Raw genomic sequence first — 16,021 nt, forward strand, 5'->3', positions numbered from 1 at the left:
GGAGGGATTGGTCACTGATCATGAAAGCACAGCGCAGATCAGCCACCTTACCCAAGTGCATGAGCAGTGAGGGACTGACGCAGAGCATTTCATTTTTTGCCTCCTGGCCTGGAATAGCACTTGTCTCCCTGAGTTCTGTGGGAAGCTCTCCTGTGTGCAGCTCATTTATTGACCTGAGGAGTGTGCCAGGGTTTGGCTGGTAGTGAAGGAGACGCTGGTTAGCAGGAGCAAAAAGACAGAAAGAAGTTGGCGTGGCTTTCTTGCTGGACTCAAGGAAACCTGTCATGTTTCACATTAGAACTTGTTAGGATTTTTGCTCTCATAGCATCTTCCTTCTGACCCTGCAGATCAGGGTAATGTCCCTGGAAGGATATTCCACGTATTTAGTCTCTTCATGGTTGTCAGATACCTCTTAATTAGTCTAAATTTCTGTTCAGTTTGGACCCATTTTGTCCATGCGTCACTGTTGCACTTTAGTTTACATAGTTCTTTCCCTTCCCCAGTGCTACTCACCTGTGATTTATTTGCAGCTTTCTTTTCTCTTGTTGGGATACAGAGTCAAGCTCTTTTAATCTCTTCTTGTATGACAGGATTCTGTTTTCTCACCCTAATGGCCTTTTTCAGTATGGTCAAACTTCTACATGGGAGATCCAAATTGTTTATGTGGTTCCAGATGATGCAGCATCATCGTGCTGTACGGCTGTGTTAATGCTTTTCTAACTGCATTGCTGTATCACATCTGCCTTTTTCATGGCTGCATCCCTTTGATGGTTTGTGCAGTGCACTCACTCATGCTGTTCTAGGAGGACAGAAATATATGGGAATGAAGAAAGAATTTCTGGAAGAGGTGAAGTGCTACTTTGGTCTCTGTTGCTATTGGCTGCACTCCTAAAATGCTGACAAAAATAAACAGAATATAGAATATAGCTTGCGTTCTGAAAAATAATATTCTGCATTTGTGTATTCTCTTCTTCAGTCTAAGGCTCAAGCTCAGTTTCTCTCAGTTCATGAGCCATTACCAATATCCACTGAATAAATCTGCTGTTCAGGTTCTAGTTACAATATTTTGAACTCTGTTTATCAAGAACGTAAAACTGCCTGGGGAATACCTTTGGTTGTGCATGAGGTTTAACTCTGAAATAAGCATTTAGTATTTAAGCACTTAACTGCATACCTCTACGCTCTGTTCTGCTTACGAATAGAAACTAGATTTTACTTCTGTTTCTTCTCATACTGAAGAGCCAGTGCATATTCAGAGCAGTGCGATGGAATTTGTTCTGGTTTTGAATCCTTCAGTGGCGTCCTTAGCAGAGATTCTGGCCTGCTGAACACACACACTGCTTGTGGTCAGTCCCATTAAGAAGTTGCTAGGGCAGAATTCAGAGTGTGGCCCTGAATTATAGTTCTGAATCCTGTATTCAGACAGCCTCCTTTATATTGGTGTGGAGCCAAGCTGTGTGCCTCTTACTGTGATTGGGGGCCTCTAAAGTGCTCGCGTAATAGAAATATTAAATAACAATGTGATTAATGACTTTGTGAAGGTTCTTCTGTGTGTTCAGGAATATTGATAGTTGGCATTTTTTTAACTGTTCAGCATACATACTCTTTTCTTAACTCATGAAAATGTGTTCTTTGTTGTTGTTCATTTGCTTTATGCTTTTTCTGTTGGCTCCTTGTTCTGTTTTAGAGAAAATAAACTGCATAGTTTTTTAATTGAATTGATTTGTAATTAAAATGTTAAATATCTTTGTGAAAGAAGTATCAAAAGCAGTACTAAATTTTCTTTGTCAGTGTGGTAGGTTACACATAGATGATTCATTTACTTACCAGATATTTTTATACATATCTCACATTTTGTATTTGTTCTGTTCTCCTTAAATTACGTAGTCCCAAAGAATCTTTCAAAAATAAGATTTTTCATTTGCTCTATTGATGCATTAAGCATAAAGAAAAGGTAGTATAGGTGGATAACATCACTCATTTTGTTAAGTCTTCAAAATGAATGAGAGATGGGACTTCTTTTTTTTTTCTCTAAAAGAATACTATTGGTGGTTGCTGCTAGCCAGAGAGACTTCTCTGAGGTATCTGTAAAAAACACGTTTGTAAACAAGTTATTTTTTATCATTGTTTCTGGATAAAGCATCTAAATGACGGGATTTAGATATCTTGGAATTTTTAAAACAATTAATCCAATTTGTCATGTAGACAGATTGCAGCCTTCTTAGAAACCTATACAGTTAAGCCAATCTAAAAATATCTACGTCTTTGTAATGAGTCTAGAAATAAGTAATACAAGCTATAAAACTGTATAAAAAACACTCAGATAAGCAATTGTTTCCTGAATTACATTTAATTTGACTATTATAGAAAAAAAACTCAGAATTCATTTTTGAATGCTTAGGGTTTTTTTCAGTAAATTTATAATGACTCTTCCTCTTCATAGCTCAGTTATTACTGGTTTCACACTTAACTGTATTGAAGAAATAAGGGAAATAAAGTGATGGAACAGTGTTAAAAGTGTATTAAAAGATGTTTAAAGTATGTCTAGTACTGCTAAACTAAAACTTAGCAGGAAAGATTGTGGCACTAAAATTCAGTTAAGGATGTTTAGAAATGATACTGCATGTTCTGACAGCTCATTGAAGCTAGAAACATGGAAAATGAGAGGTTATTCATCTGGCATGAAGTAGGCAGAAGTATAATTTCACTGCCTAGCTGCAACAGTATGGCTGAGAGAGTCAGTTTGAAAAATGGGCAGGTCCATAAAATAAATAGATTACAAATAGATTAAAAAGTTTTAAGTCAAAACCAGCATGTGGAAATTAATCTATAAATATGGAAGTATCTTTGCAGGCAGATATTGATATAATACAATTACAGTAAGCAAACAACTGGGATTTGGGTAGACTTGCTTGATAGCCTGTTTTTCTACCAGCTGTACCTGCAGGTTTCAAGTAACAGACATCTCCACTGTTCTTGCCATATTGACTTAATTGGACATGGTCACAGGAGAAACTGTTAAGATACCAGCAATTATGTAAGCAAGTTGTGGTACTACAAGCTGTCTCTTTACCACATGAGTATGTTTGTATTATAATAAGTAACGTTATTTTAGATGTTAGAGAGTATGGGAATCTTCAATACCAATTCTGCCAGTGATTTTACATTTTTCAAGTAATTCCATTTGCTTTAATGAGAGAATCATGTGTGTAACTAGGCATATATTTCTAATACAGTGTAGACCAACTTTTCATAACCAGAAAGAGGTTTTTTTTAAGAGTTAATACAATTTGAACACTTACTCATCCTTAGATGGTATATGAGCTGTCTTTAGATAGGGTAAGAGCAGCCCAGCCTTCCCAGCAGTGTGCCTGTGGCCAAGAGCTAGAAAGTGCATTGGCTGTTTCAGAAAGGTTGGCAGCAGGAGAAAGCTATGGCTTTCTGAAATCCTGTACCATTGTGTCCAGGGCTGCTTTGGTCATTCATGGATGTGCCACAGAAATGTCAGTGGATGGAGTGGCGGAATGAGTATCTGTATACTGGAAAGCCATTGCTCACATCGGCTGGACAGGAGAGTCCTACTGCAAGTCACCCACTGTATTTCTGTATCAAGATCAGGAGGTCTGTTACCTCTGGTCAGCTTCTTCGTGCGAGAAGCTTGTGCATCTTGGGCTCAGAGGAATCGGAGGTGACCAGTGACGCTCATTGCAGGTACCAAACAGCGACTGAGCGTTGGGCCATGCCCATGCTGCTTGTTGGCCCCTCCTCATCTGCTTTCAGGGCATCCTCAGGGTGTTTAAGTCTATCACTGAATATTTGGAGCCCACTCACTTTTACACTTTCGGGTGTAATTTTTCAAACTGATGAAACTACACTGGTATCTGTGTTTGAGATACGAAGCTGCAAAAGTACTGCGTAATTGTTTGAGGCAGCATGGCCTGTTCGGGCCTGGCTGTCTGCACGTCAGGTGCATGGGGCCTGTTTGGGGGGAAGCTCAATAGCCGTTTAATTGTATGTACTTTAGCTGATAAGTCTAATTCAGGAAATGATAAATTGCTGGACACCTGATTTGTTTGCAAATAAAAAGTGATAGATGTTTTTATAATGAGTTGATCAGTGTACCCAGCCTGGTTTTTTAACCTTGAATGAATAATAGACATTTAGTGTTAATTTAGCTCTACTGGATCAGGTAATTTTTGAACAGAGTTGACAAGCATATACTTTAACATTGTTCATTATCTGTAGCTGCTTTGTCACTTGGCGCTCAAAGGTGCTAGATCCAGCCTGTCCTTGCACCGTGCCTTTTCTTCATTACTTGGGAAGTGAAAGCTGCATCAAAATTAAAATTTCAAGCGAGTTAAAGGCTGGTGTTTTCAGCGAGCTTTTCAAAGCTGTCGCGGCAGTCCGAGCTAGCCCGTGGCTTGCCTCTGTGGAGAGCTCTAGAGCTCCTTTGCCGCCGCCATCCCCTGGTCGCGCCGCACGCCAGCGCACAGCGGCCAGGGGCCGGCCAGGCGCCCGGTGAGCCTCGGCCGCCCTCAGGCACCCGAGCAGCCCCACAGCCCGCTGCGGCCCCGGGCAGGCAGGCGGCATCCTCCCCTCCCGGCGGCTGCTGCCGCGGGGCTGCGGGGCCGGGCAGGGCGCTGCCGGGAGGCCCGCGGGCGCCGGGCCCGGGCGCGGGGCCGGCCGGGCCGAGGAGGCGGCGGCGGGGCGGTGCCGCTCCCGGCGGCTGGGGCCTGGCTGCCCCTGCCGGAGCGGCCGCGGGGACGCGCGGCCTGAGCCGTCTGCTGGCGCGGGGTTTTATGGCTGAAGTCTCTTAAACTTCATTGCGACATAAATGAATCTAGATAAGGTGTCCCCGTTTAGTACCCGATAACAGTGCTTCTGTGTTAAAATTATTGTCTTCCTGTCTGAAGCTGCTGCAACTTCTCATTTGCTGCCTTTCCCCTGACTGAAATGTGGCAGCTAATAGACCCCATTTTACTAATGGAAAATTAATACGCGCTCTTGATGTTCGGGTTTATAAATATGTAAAATATTTTTTAATTGTTGTTAGCAAAACAGGCAGGGAATCAATAATATCAGACGTGACAAACACACTGTTGACATGCAACACAGCCAAAAGCACTGGTAGGAGATAAGGGCTTCCTGACAGCAGTGCCTGTGCTAATTAATATTCAGACATTGTCATGTTCGATGATAAATGAATTCCTTGAACTATATTGATATAGTAGGTTAAACATTGAAAAAGTTGGGTTGAACTTTGACTTTAAATATTCATTAAAGCTAATTATGGATTTTATGACTACATGAATTACAGTTTCTGTGTCATCATTGCCAATTTATTTTGAATTTATTTAAAGCAATCTTTATATATTAGCCTTATCACATCTACTGAGGTAATGCAGTAAATGTTTAATCTGTATAGTAATTAAACTTTTATTCAGGTATTTCCTTTATGCGTTAAATTTCCACAATTGAAATGACGCACTTCAAAAAGAAATTATGTCGATTAGCTGTTACAAAAAAATACAGCTATTTAAATCTGCAGACTTTTGTGGCAAGATTTCTGTATAATCAAAGGAATAGTGGTTTTAATGCCAGATGTGTAATGCAACAGGGCCAAAGTGTTTATGTTGCTATCAGTAGCAGTTTTTGCAGATGAGTCTCTCAGCATGGACTAGAATGACTTGGGTTGGAAGGGACCTTATAGATTGTCTAGTTCCAATCCCTGCCCCCTCCCCCTGCCTTGGGCAAGGATTCAAATAATGAAAGAAATTTCCAACATAATACTGAATATTATTCTGGAACCTAATTAAGAGTAATGATCATTTAACTTCAGTTTGTTAACAGGTAGAAGATACCAAGTTTTTTCCTCAACAGTATATTCTTTGGGAGATACATAGCTTTTTTGATTAACTTGTACAAGCCATAAGTTAAATTCTACTGTCTGTTTCTACATCTGGTGATACAGTTCTATAGGAACATGGGGTAAGAGCAGTCAGGTACTTCCATCACTCCTGAAAGAATGCATTTTGTTAATTACACCATTGCCATGAGCTAATTACCTAGCCTTTTCACTGAGTTCCTGAATGTTTTCCTAAGGGCCATTCTCACAAAAGCTTTCAGCAGATAGGATGTATTTGACTATGTACACTATAATTAGTGGTTGCGATACTGAAAAAGTTTCTAGGAGTCCACAAAGGAAGTGTTTCAGAGCTAGGAACATGATACAGAAAGCACTGTGTGTTGAGAGCAGAGCACAACAACCACTGTGCACGGGGGAGCCTGCTGGTTCCCCCAGGGCCACGCTCCTTTCAATGTCCCTGCAAGCACTGGCACCCTTTGCTGGAGGCTTCAGCAGCAAGGCCCTGGAGCGCACTGCAATGCCGTGCAGCTCTGCCTGGCAGTGGCTCTCATTTTAGATGATGCTTTGTGGAGTCCAGCACTCTTCTTTCTATTCATCTCCCTTGGTTTCTCTCAATCACTTTATAATAACTTGTGTTCTAATGGTTTACCCTACCCTACCTGTGGGATTTTCTGTGCAGGTCTGTTTGATTTTAGAGTGTTAAAACAAAGCTGTTTAGTTTCAGTGTGGAGGGAGACAGAAGAATAATCAGTAATCAGTTTTAACATTCTTGTGCATTTCTAAGATACTTGTCCAGCCTAAAAATTACCATCATTCATTTCTGTCCTACCTGACTTTTCACTTTGACACTTGCTGCTATTTTATTTATGGTGTGTGTGTGTTTGTGCCTATTCAGAATACTGAAACTTCTCTATAAAGCAAAATGTGAATAAATTTAAATTGTAGAACCACCAGCAGTGACTTCGTAGTATTTCCTCATGGCCACCGGTATTGCTTTGAATTGTGTATATATTTATGGGAGAAACTGGGTAACTCAGAATCTGGTGAAGCCTTTTCCCTTTATTGTCAGCTCCTCTCTTTGCTGGTAGGGGTAGAAAGCCACCTAGCTCATCAGTCCAGAGAATTACACATACTGTCTCTTTGACCACCTGAGGTCAATGGGCTGTGCTGATCTTACTGAACTTTTAGAAACTTCTATTATTATTGAATGCAAGTGATGGTCATAGTTACAGACCCAAGTGTTATCAGGTTGGCCTAACAAATTAAGAACTTTCTGATCCAAGCCTACCTGTGAGCTATCCATTCACTCACCGCTCTGCGTCTGCATTCGTGAAATACAGCGGCTGTGGCTGCTCCTATCATTCATGTTCAGAAAATATGACAGAGCGTATACCATCTCCTAGTTTATTTCCTGGCACAGTACCTCTAGGGCTTGGGTTCAGAGTGGCTAGCAGGGGCTTGTCCTGCTGTGTCTGAGGTCACGTTTTAGTAAAAATACCTGCTTACAGATTGTATAGAATTAGTGCTTATAGCAGAAATAATAAATTTAAACAATCCTTAAAATGGAACAAATAAGGCATTTTCTTCTTTACATTTAAAAGTTGAATAATTTGGGGGAATTTTATAATTGTCATGTGTTTCTGTATTATATGGCTTAGATACTGTATATACTACTGCTACTGTATGTAACGCTAATACTTTTTACGAATAGTATTAAAAATATGAGTAACAAAAGTAAAACAAAGTTCTGGACTTTGAATTGCTGTCATTTAACTTTACTGTTGACATGGCCTGTAATTATATGAGAAATAAATTGAATTAACATAATCTTCTTAAGAAAAGGGCCTAGGCATTCAGCCCTGGAAGATTTTTACTTTTGTTTCATTGTATTATAGCAGTGGATTATATCTGCACTCCATCATTTTACAAGTTAACATTTATGTACATAAACCTGATTAAGTCTGTAACAATGCGGAAGATAGTGATAGCTGTAATTTCCATTCCATTAGAGTTATACTTCTTTTCGATAATGTATTTAGAATTACACAGCAAAAGCCTATCTTTAATGTTGGTAGTAGCAGTTCCTGAAGCTGTACAGAGTTACCTAATAACTATGTCTTTGTGCGCAATTAGTTGACACTCAATGCTACAAATGTAGACTATCAAATGAAACTTTTGCTGCATAATTCTTCAAAATTAGTTTGAAAAAAAAAGGAGAGATTAAAATTTTAAAAAGTAAAGCAGCTAGCAAATCAGATTGCCCAGAAATAAATTTGTAGCTTGAACACAAGTAACAGTATTATTTTTAATAGAATTATGGCATCCAAATAAAACAGATTTTCTAGAGCACTTCATTTCTTCTTGTTTTAGTGATGCATGACATACAAAAGCTTCAGGATTCACAATTCTGTCACAAAAATCCAAATTTTCACCCATTTTTAAAATTATTTATGCCTGATTTAGATAGATCACTTATTTTCAAATTTTTGTTTCGTTAGCCTTACATTTCCATATCAACTAGAGTTGGACTCAATGTTCCTTGTGGGTCCCTTCCATCCTGGGATATTCTGTAATTGTGTATGAATGAACTATGACAAGGGAAATTCCACTTTAAAGAAGGAAAAAAATTTACCTTAAAGGCGGTCACGCAGTGAAACAGACGCTTCAAAAGGGGCAAGGGGGTGCAGTCTCAGGCCTGGAGATTTTTGAAGCTCATCTGGGCAATGGCCCAAGCAGCCCCGTTGTCAGCCCTGCTTTGGACAGGGGTTGGCCTGGAGATGCCAGAGGTCCCTTCCAGCCTACGTGATTCTACTATCCTAGATTATGAGAAAAAGAAAAGCTCCTTTGAAAACTTCATTTAAATGTTATTGGTAGGCTGAATTATCCACATATTACTGATGTAGTCCAGGATTTCCTATTCCAGGACTCCAGTTTCGTTTGCTTTTACATTTGTCAGACTTCAGGCATGTGGGATGATATTTTCCAGTTACTTTGCTAGGCTTTTCTTTCTTTCTCTCTTTAAGGAGCAGAAACAGAGCTGTATCCTTATACTAAGTTCTTAAAGAGTGATATCACATAACAAAGTGGTATCCTTATACATGACAGATTTTGGCCTATGCATTGAAGAAAGATGTAGGCCAGCTGGGGAGAATTCAGAAAGAGCAAAAAGTGACTCAGAATCTAGAGAACATGACTTTAATTCATTCTATTAAGTTAATAGAAGTTTCTGGTAAAAACAATCATGTTTAACTGGATTTTATAGCTGAGAACACATAGAGCTGTTTATATATTTTTTTATCTTTTTTTTGTAGTATACATATATCAGATTCAAATCATTTAAACTTAGTACAATACTTTTGTTGTATGTTTTTGTTTAAGGTCAGCTCTCTAAGTAAATATACAGGTAACAGCTCAGTTTCTAGAATCCTTCCACTCAGAAGTACTTTACATAATGGTTACCACTGATTTCACTAGAATAAAGTCTGCATGTGTATAAAACACCTCGATGTTAGCAATACTAGATGCTTATGCATAAGATAAAATGCCATGATACAGAACTGTGCAGTGAGGTGCCCGCTTATCTGAGCATTTGCCACATTCACTGCCTTTACAAGTCAACGTGAAGCAAAGGTACCACAGCTGGGCCCCGTGTTCCAACCCCATCCCCAGCACTCCTTTCTGATCAAACACACTGTAACTTAATTTTTTTCTGAAAATAATAGCAACTTTCTCCCATCCGTGTTTTTCCTCAACGACGATGCCTATGAGCAGTGCCCATGTGTGTTCTAAAAACAAGACACTTCTAATATAAGTTTTGCCACTTTTCTACAAGTGTAGAAGTTGTGACAGCATATATTTTTCTTTCTTTTTTTCAATTGTGGGCTTTCTAAGTGTAGTTATTTTCAAGTACAACAGCTGAATTTTAACTGTAGCTTGCATTAAGACTTTTAAGCACTTAAGACTAATCACTAAGTCATTTTAAGACATTTATCTAGTTTTATCTAAGAGATAAAATGTACTTCTTCCCCCCTAATAATACTCTCTTTATATCATGTAAATATTTAAAAATAATCGCTTATATTTTTAATAACCAAAGGCCAGAGTATAATCGAAGTTTAGTTAGAGACAGCAGCGCTTTGTTAATTGCTAATAATACTGTATTCAGTATTTATTATATTCAGTTAGTTATTAAGTAGCAGGTTGCAATACTTTTGTATCAGGATTTTTTTTTTTTCTGGCGGTGTGTCCTCGTTGCAGGATAGTTAACCTTGAGTCCTCTGCAAGAGCGTCTCCTGCATTTTCTTATTTTCCTCCTCCATATTAATAAAAAAAAAAAGGCAAACCAAAAACCGAAAGCAAGCTGACTGGCTGACTGGGTCACAGGGAAGTGTACTCGTCAGTTAAGTGTGTGACAGTGTTTTCTGTTGGATGGACTAATATGTCAAGGAGATGGGCTGGACCTCATGTTTGTGTTTTTGACAAACCAGCAAATGTTTCATCTCTGGATGTGCAGAATCTCATAAATAATGCAGCAGTCACAGAACCAAAACAGTACTCTGCCAGGAGGGTCTCTAACGTTACAGGGGTAAAAAGACAGAAAGAAACGAAATCATCCTTTTTGTTTAACACGTTGTTTCTTGTATACTTCTCAGTAAGACTGTATGTAGACACAGGATACTTTCTTTTCTCCCCTTCAACTGCTTCTGCTGAGTGAATCATATGCATTTAAAGGCTCATCAAATTTTCGTTTAAAATTCATTCATTTTTTTATACTGTGTTATAAAGTCTTTTTACACTATCATTTCCTTTCTCACTTGATTTGCCTTTACTCTTCTAATACGTGCATTTCCACTCATTAACTGGGAGAAAATGCTATGTTATGTAACTGTGAAGAGGTGAAAACAAGCAGCGAGCTCTTGGTTAAGTACAGGTGAAATTTTGGAGCTTGCGCTGGCCTAGACAGAGCCAGGAATGGGCTGTCTGAGCACAAGAGGTTAGGGCTAGCGGCTTTCCAGCACGTGGAGCTTCACTGGAAAAGGAGCTGGGGTTGTGCAATGACCAAAGAGATATGAAGAAGACAAACAGGATTGTCTGTGTTAAGGGAAACTTTCTAAGTGTCGGCTTGGTGAAAATTTACATCAGGCTGCATGGGGACAAACCTCTTCTGTAGAGGTTTTTAGGTGGAAGTTAGAAAAACGTTTATCAGGCATGTCCTAAATCAGTAACTGGCGGATCGGGAATATGTTCTGGTGGAGGAGCAGTACTTTCTGTGACAATAGGGTTGTCTTTCTGTGCTGCCTTTTGCATGTCTCAGAAACAGTCCAGCTAACACAGGTCTAGGACTTGCTGGGTCCTGTCTCAGTGCCAGGTGCTGGTCTGGACGAGGGCTGGCCAGCTCGTCGTGCTGCAGCAGGACACGCAGCGTGTGGCCAAGGGCAGCAGCCCAGGGCCCATCACCAGGACCATTGCTGGCAGCCGCTGGTGTGGGACCATAGGCATTTCACCAGGCCTGCGAGCATCCTCTGGTCTCTTGCACTTCAGATCTTCATTTCTTTATTTTTCCTGCATAAGACATTGTGATTGCAGTAAGCATTATTTTCATTCTGCTCTCGTTGTCTGAACTTGGAGCACACTGCCATGAGTGCCCGTTGCAGCAGAGTTCACTCAGCCCTTCTGTAAACTGGATTGCAGCCATCTGAGGCTGGGTACCCGGAGAATGAGAGGCATACAATTATTGGACATGGGAAGCTTGGAGTGGGTTTCCTTGTATCTTAGGGGAGCTCTGTGGCAGGGAAAAGGGTCCTCAAATCAATGTCTATAAATACCTGAAGGGTGGGTGCAATGAAGTCAGAGCCAGGCTCTTTATAGTGGTGCCCAGTGCCTGGACAAGAGGCAATGGGCACTGACTGGAGCACAAGAGGTCCCACCCAAACCTCAGGAAGCACATCTGAGCTGTGCGGTGATGGAGCACTGGCACAGGTTGCCCAGAGAGCTAGTGGAGCCTCCTCCTTGGAGATCTCCAAAAGCCGCCTGGATGTGGTGCAGGGCAACCTCCTCTGGGTGGCCCCGCTGGAGTAGGGGTTGGACCAGATGGACCCAGAGGTCCCTGCCAGCCTCAACCAGTCTGTGGTTTGGGGATTCTGTGAATCCATAGCAAGCTGGCTGCCTTTTTCACCAGCTAAACAACACAACCTGGATTGCAGTCAGTCTGAAGATATGAAATGCTATCTCTCTTGGCAATGTTGGGACCCAAGTGCTTTAGCCTGTAAAGTAAGGGGTATGCTTAAGTGGTGTCCTGAACAAAGATGCTTTCTTTAATGAGGGACAAAATAATCCTTAAATAAAAGCTTAAGATCTCAGAAATCTGCAGAAGCCAGTAAAGTACTTAAGTATTTGTAAGGAAGAGGTACTAATATTGTGCTAAATATGGGTGGACTTCATTATGCTTTTAAAATCAATTTGCTGGGATGGGGGTTTATATGTTTTTCTGAACATAGTAGAGATTACCTGTATGTTTACATGCTTTATTCAGTCATAGACTGAGTCATTAAAACTATTACAGAATTCCGTAACTGGATTAAGTCACTGTTTTCAAAGAAAATAAGGAGAATAGGTGCTCAAGACTAGATCAGCAGAAGGAGTTATGATTACACATGCAATATAAATCCAAACTATGAATGCATAATGCATAATATTTTATTTTAAATGGTAGCTCTTTATTCGGGGAGGGAGGAGGGGAACAGGACACTAAACTCTACTTCTGCTTATATGTAATGTGACACGTCAATCATGCTGGTGTCAAGAAACTTAACATGTATTCAAGCATCTAAGTCCCTGCTAGATATTTTTATATTCTTTCTCTTCAGGTCAGTGCATTGTAGGAAAATACTTGACTCTGTAGTCTTCACACTGGCAATAGTAGTAGCACTTGCTCTGCAGGTGTGACTAGCAGAGGTGGACATACTGCTATTGTTCAGTCATTATAACTATTGTCAAAACACTTTTTCACAGGGAAAGTTATATAAACATGTACAAAAATTCCCAACATTCTTGTCGGATTTTCAGTTTTACGCCCACTCTGCAGTTGGCAGCCATTGAGTCTGCACAGCTTAGTAGGAAGATGGAGATCCTGTGACTCGCTCTCGAAGGCTATTGACTCTCTCAAGCCTTCTCTTGTTTCTGCACTGCACAGTCTCCAAAAGTATTTGTTTTGCACTTGGTGTGTATCAGAAATCGTCAGAATTGTCACAATTCTTTTTGTTGTAAAAGAATTGTGGGGATGCGATCCGTGTTTAGAAAGGTGCTTGTCTGTGTTACTAATTACGTCCATTCATTTAGTATTTCTAAAAGTATGCCTGATAATTGTGTCCTTACCGTACTTAGTCAATTGTTAATGATCTTTATAATAGTATACAAAGCTTCAGAGAAACAGCTAAGGAAATTAATATTTTTACAGATTTTATGAAATGCAAAAATTATGTTTTTATTGGAGAGCATGATGCTTTAGTTTTAGTAAGCCAAAGTAGATATTTTTACAATTTCCTATTTTATTGCTTTTTTTACAGGCTCTAGGAAGTTTTTACTTTCTTCATGAATCTTTGAAAAACATCTACCAGTTTGATTTTAAAGGTAAGCAAAGGAATTAAATGCCATTAATTGTCAATTGGCTTTATACATGAAGGCAATTTTCCTGTCATCTTTTCCTAACAGTGGTACCTAGCAGTTTTTCCATGATACGCAATCTTCTATATAATGCATGCAAGTCCACTGATGGTAGGATTTCCTTTTTTTACCTTTTATAGACCTCTTAGAAGAAGTCAATGGGCTGGCCACAGGTTGAAAACTGGTGCATTAATCATTCACATGCAAAAGGGACCTTTGGATCCATAGAGATCCCTGATGATTTCAAAAGAACTTTAAATACCCTCAAGGTTCTTCTATGTAGATCAGATATAGGACCAAGACCTTAAATGTCCAGCAGTGATGGTCATTCTGCAAAGCAGCTGAGCAAGATTTATGGCTCAAATTACTTTGGAGCAGTACAGGTCAGTAGGAAAGTGTCACTGTTTCTAACCCGCATTGATCTGTCAGGTTAGAAATCTTGCTAAATCTCAGAAGTTTAAAAGTAATGCAGACTAGGTACATTAAATATTAGAAATATCATAGGCGATTATTGAATGCTTCCTGAAGATGTATATAGCAAAGATTATATAAAACATTGTTATAAAACATATTTCAGTTCAGAACTGTCTGTATATGTAATACAAAAATCTTGCGAGCTTCATTTAGCTTACTGAGCAAAATCACATTAACAGTACATCTAGCATCCCATTAATTTGAGACACTTAAAATGATGGTAACTATAGAGTGAACTAATTGTCTTAATTATATAGATTAATTATTTTTATTCTCAGTAGAGACAAATCATCTCTGCTCATTTAATCGAGGGTACAGGGTCTTCCTTTCTTGAAACAGTAGTTCTTGAATTTAGTTTCTTGAATAGTAGTATCTTGAAGAGTAGTTCATTGAATGGTAGTTCAACATATATAACAATTAAAGATTTAACCAGTGTTATTCTGTCTGTCATCACTGATTTCAATGCTGAAGGGAAGTTTTAGATCTAATATCACAGGCAGTTCAGAGCATATTTTATTTCTGAGAGAGCATATCGGAAAAGTCAATAGTGATGTAAGGACTTCTAATAAGAGGTCAGCCTGCATGTCTAGTCTTTCTCCCAAACTAGAACAGTTCAGCAGACACTAAAGTAATGACTTATAATAACTGTGAAATAATGAAATAATAACTGTGTGCAGGGTTTAAATATTGGAGGAAATCAATTTTGCTCATGAAGCTGGGTGTCTAAGATGTTGCCCCAGTCCCCAAATTGAACAACCTACCGGTCCACTGTGCGCGTGAAAGGGAAAGAGCCAGTAAAAAAGGCAAAGAAGCATGCATTTGTGTCAAAGATGGAAGCATTCATGACTGTTTATTCATTTTGCCTTATGAATGGCTTTGTGTTATAATTTGTGAACTGTATCTGCAATTCCTGATTAGGTGCCACCATAATTTCACAGCACCACTGCTGGAGGACTTAGCAGTTTCTCTCTGAATTCCACCTAAAGCTTCCTCCCCTCTTATCATAGATGAGACGTGTCCAGCTGTAGCAACATTTGACAGAGTGAAATGATGGTTGTGTTAGGAGAAGAGGAGCTTTCTGGGTCTATTCATCATTGATTGACAGCTTATTTTGCTACTGTAGAGCTTTTAAAAGAAAATGTAAAAATTAAAAAAAATGAGAAAACAGAAGACAAAAGTCTAGGAAAAAATAATAAATGTAAAAGAAGTAAACAGGTACTTGTTCCAGAAAATAAACATTTTAAATGTTCAGTGCCTCATTTTGCTGAGCAAAACCTGTCATAATACTTTTTAGCAAAGCCAGCTGAGGTGTGAACCATGGACATAAAGATGTGTTTGGCCAAGTCATAACTTGGAAAAAAAACTCTTAAGAAAAATCAAAGGAAATCAGGTGCAACACTGGAAAAGTGTTATAAGTCACCTGCTGTTCTCCTAATGTAGAGTAGAATCAGTCTCCCAATATAGTGTTTGTAAAATATAACCCTGAAGGCTCCCATCTTTCAGGCAAAATGTAAAACTTGCCTCTTCTCTCATGACTATTGACATTTTCACAGTGCATTAAGCTCTTAAATCAGAGGTAAAATCCAAATGGATACAAATGTTCTCTGCACAAAACTCACTATGAAATTCTGGTTCTACTCAAAAGCATGAAAAAAAAATCCATGTTTAAATACAATTTAATATTCCTGTAACATCACTATATCTTTTCAAAATTCACTGCCTAGTTAGATGTGGCTTAATACAGCCTTTAGAAGAATAGATTGTTTCTGGTTTTGAGTTCTCAAGAAGAGATATTTGAGTTTAAAAGTAAGAACAACTTTTTCCTACAGCCTCATGCATTAATTCTACAGCATAGAAGGTGTTGGACTATTTTTACAGTTGTCAGAGGCCCAAAAGTTTGCTCACAATTTAAACTATTGAAAATCTGTGTGCTCTGAAGAGCCATCATGCAGCAGAGGGGTTTGCTGACTGGGGTGTTAGGCTGATTTCAGTCCATCTCTCATCCATTCAACAGTGCCA

The 16,021-nt window shown here is 39.3% G+C and overlaps 1 protein-coding gene across 3 annotated transcripts in view; it reads left to right on the forward strand.

Moving 5' to 3' along the window:
• INPP5A (inositol polyphosphate-5-phosphatase A) overlaps nt 1-16,021 on the forward strand; it is a 249,702-nt gene that overhangs the window by 117,179 nt on the left and 116,502 nt on the right. For all 3 annotated transcript variants that reach the window (XM_040564164.1, XM_040564163.1, XM_040564165.1), the window contains exon 5: nt 13,432-13,495. In XM_040564164.1, the coding sequence (XP_040420098.1) occupies nt 13,432-13,495 (64 nt within the window). The remainder of the gene's footprint in view (nt 1-13,431; nt 13,496-16,021) is intronic.

This window comes from Cygnus olor, chromosome 7 (genome assembly GCF_009769625.2).
Source record: "Cygnus olor isolate bCygOlo1 chromosome 7, bCygOlo1.pri.v2, whole genome shotgun sequence".
NCBI classification, from domain to species: domain Eukaryota; kingdom Metazoa; phylum Chordata; class Aves; order Anseriformes; family Anatidae; genus Cygnus; species Cygnus olor.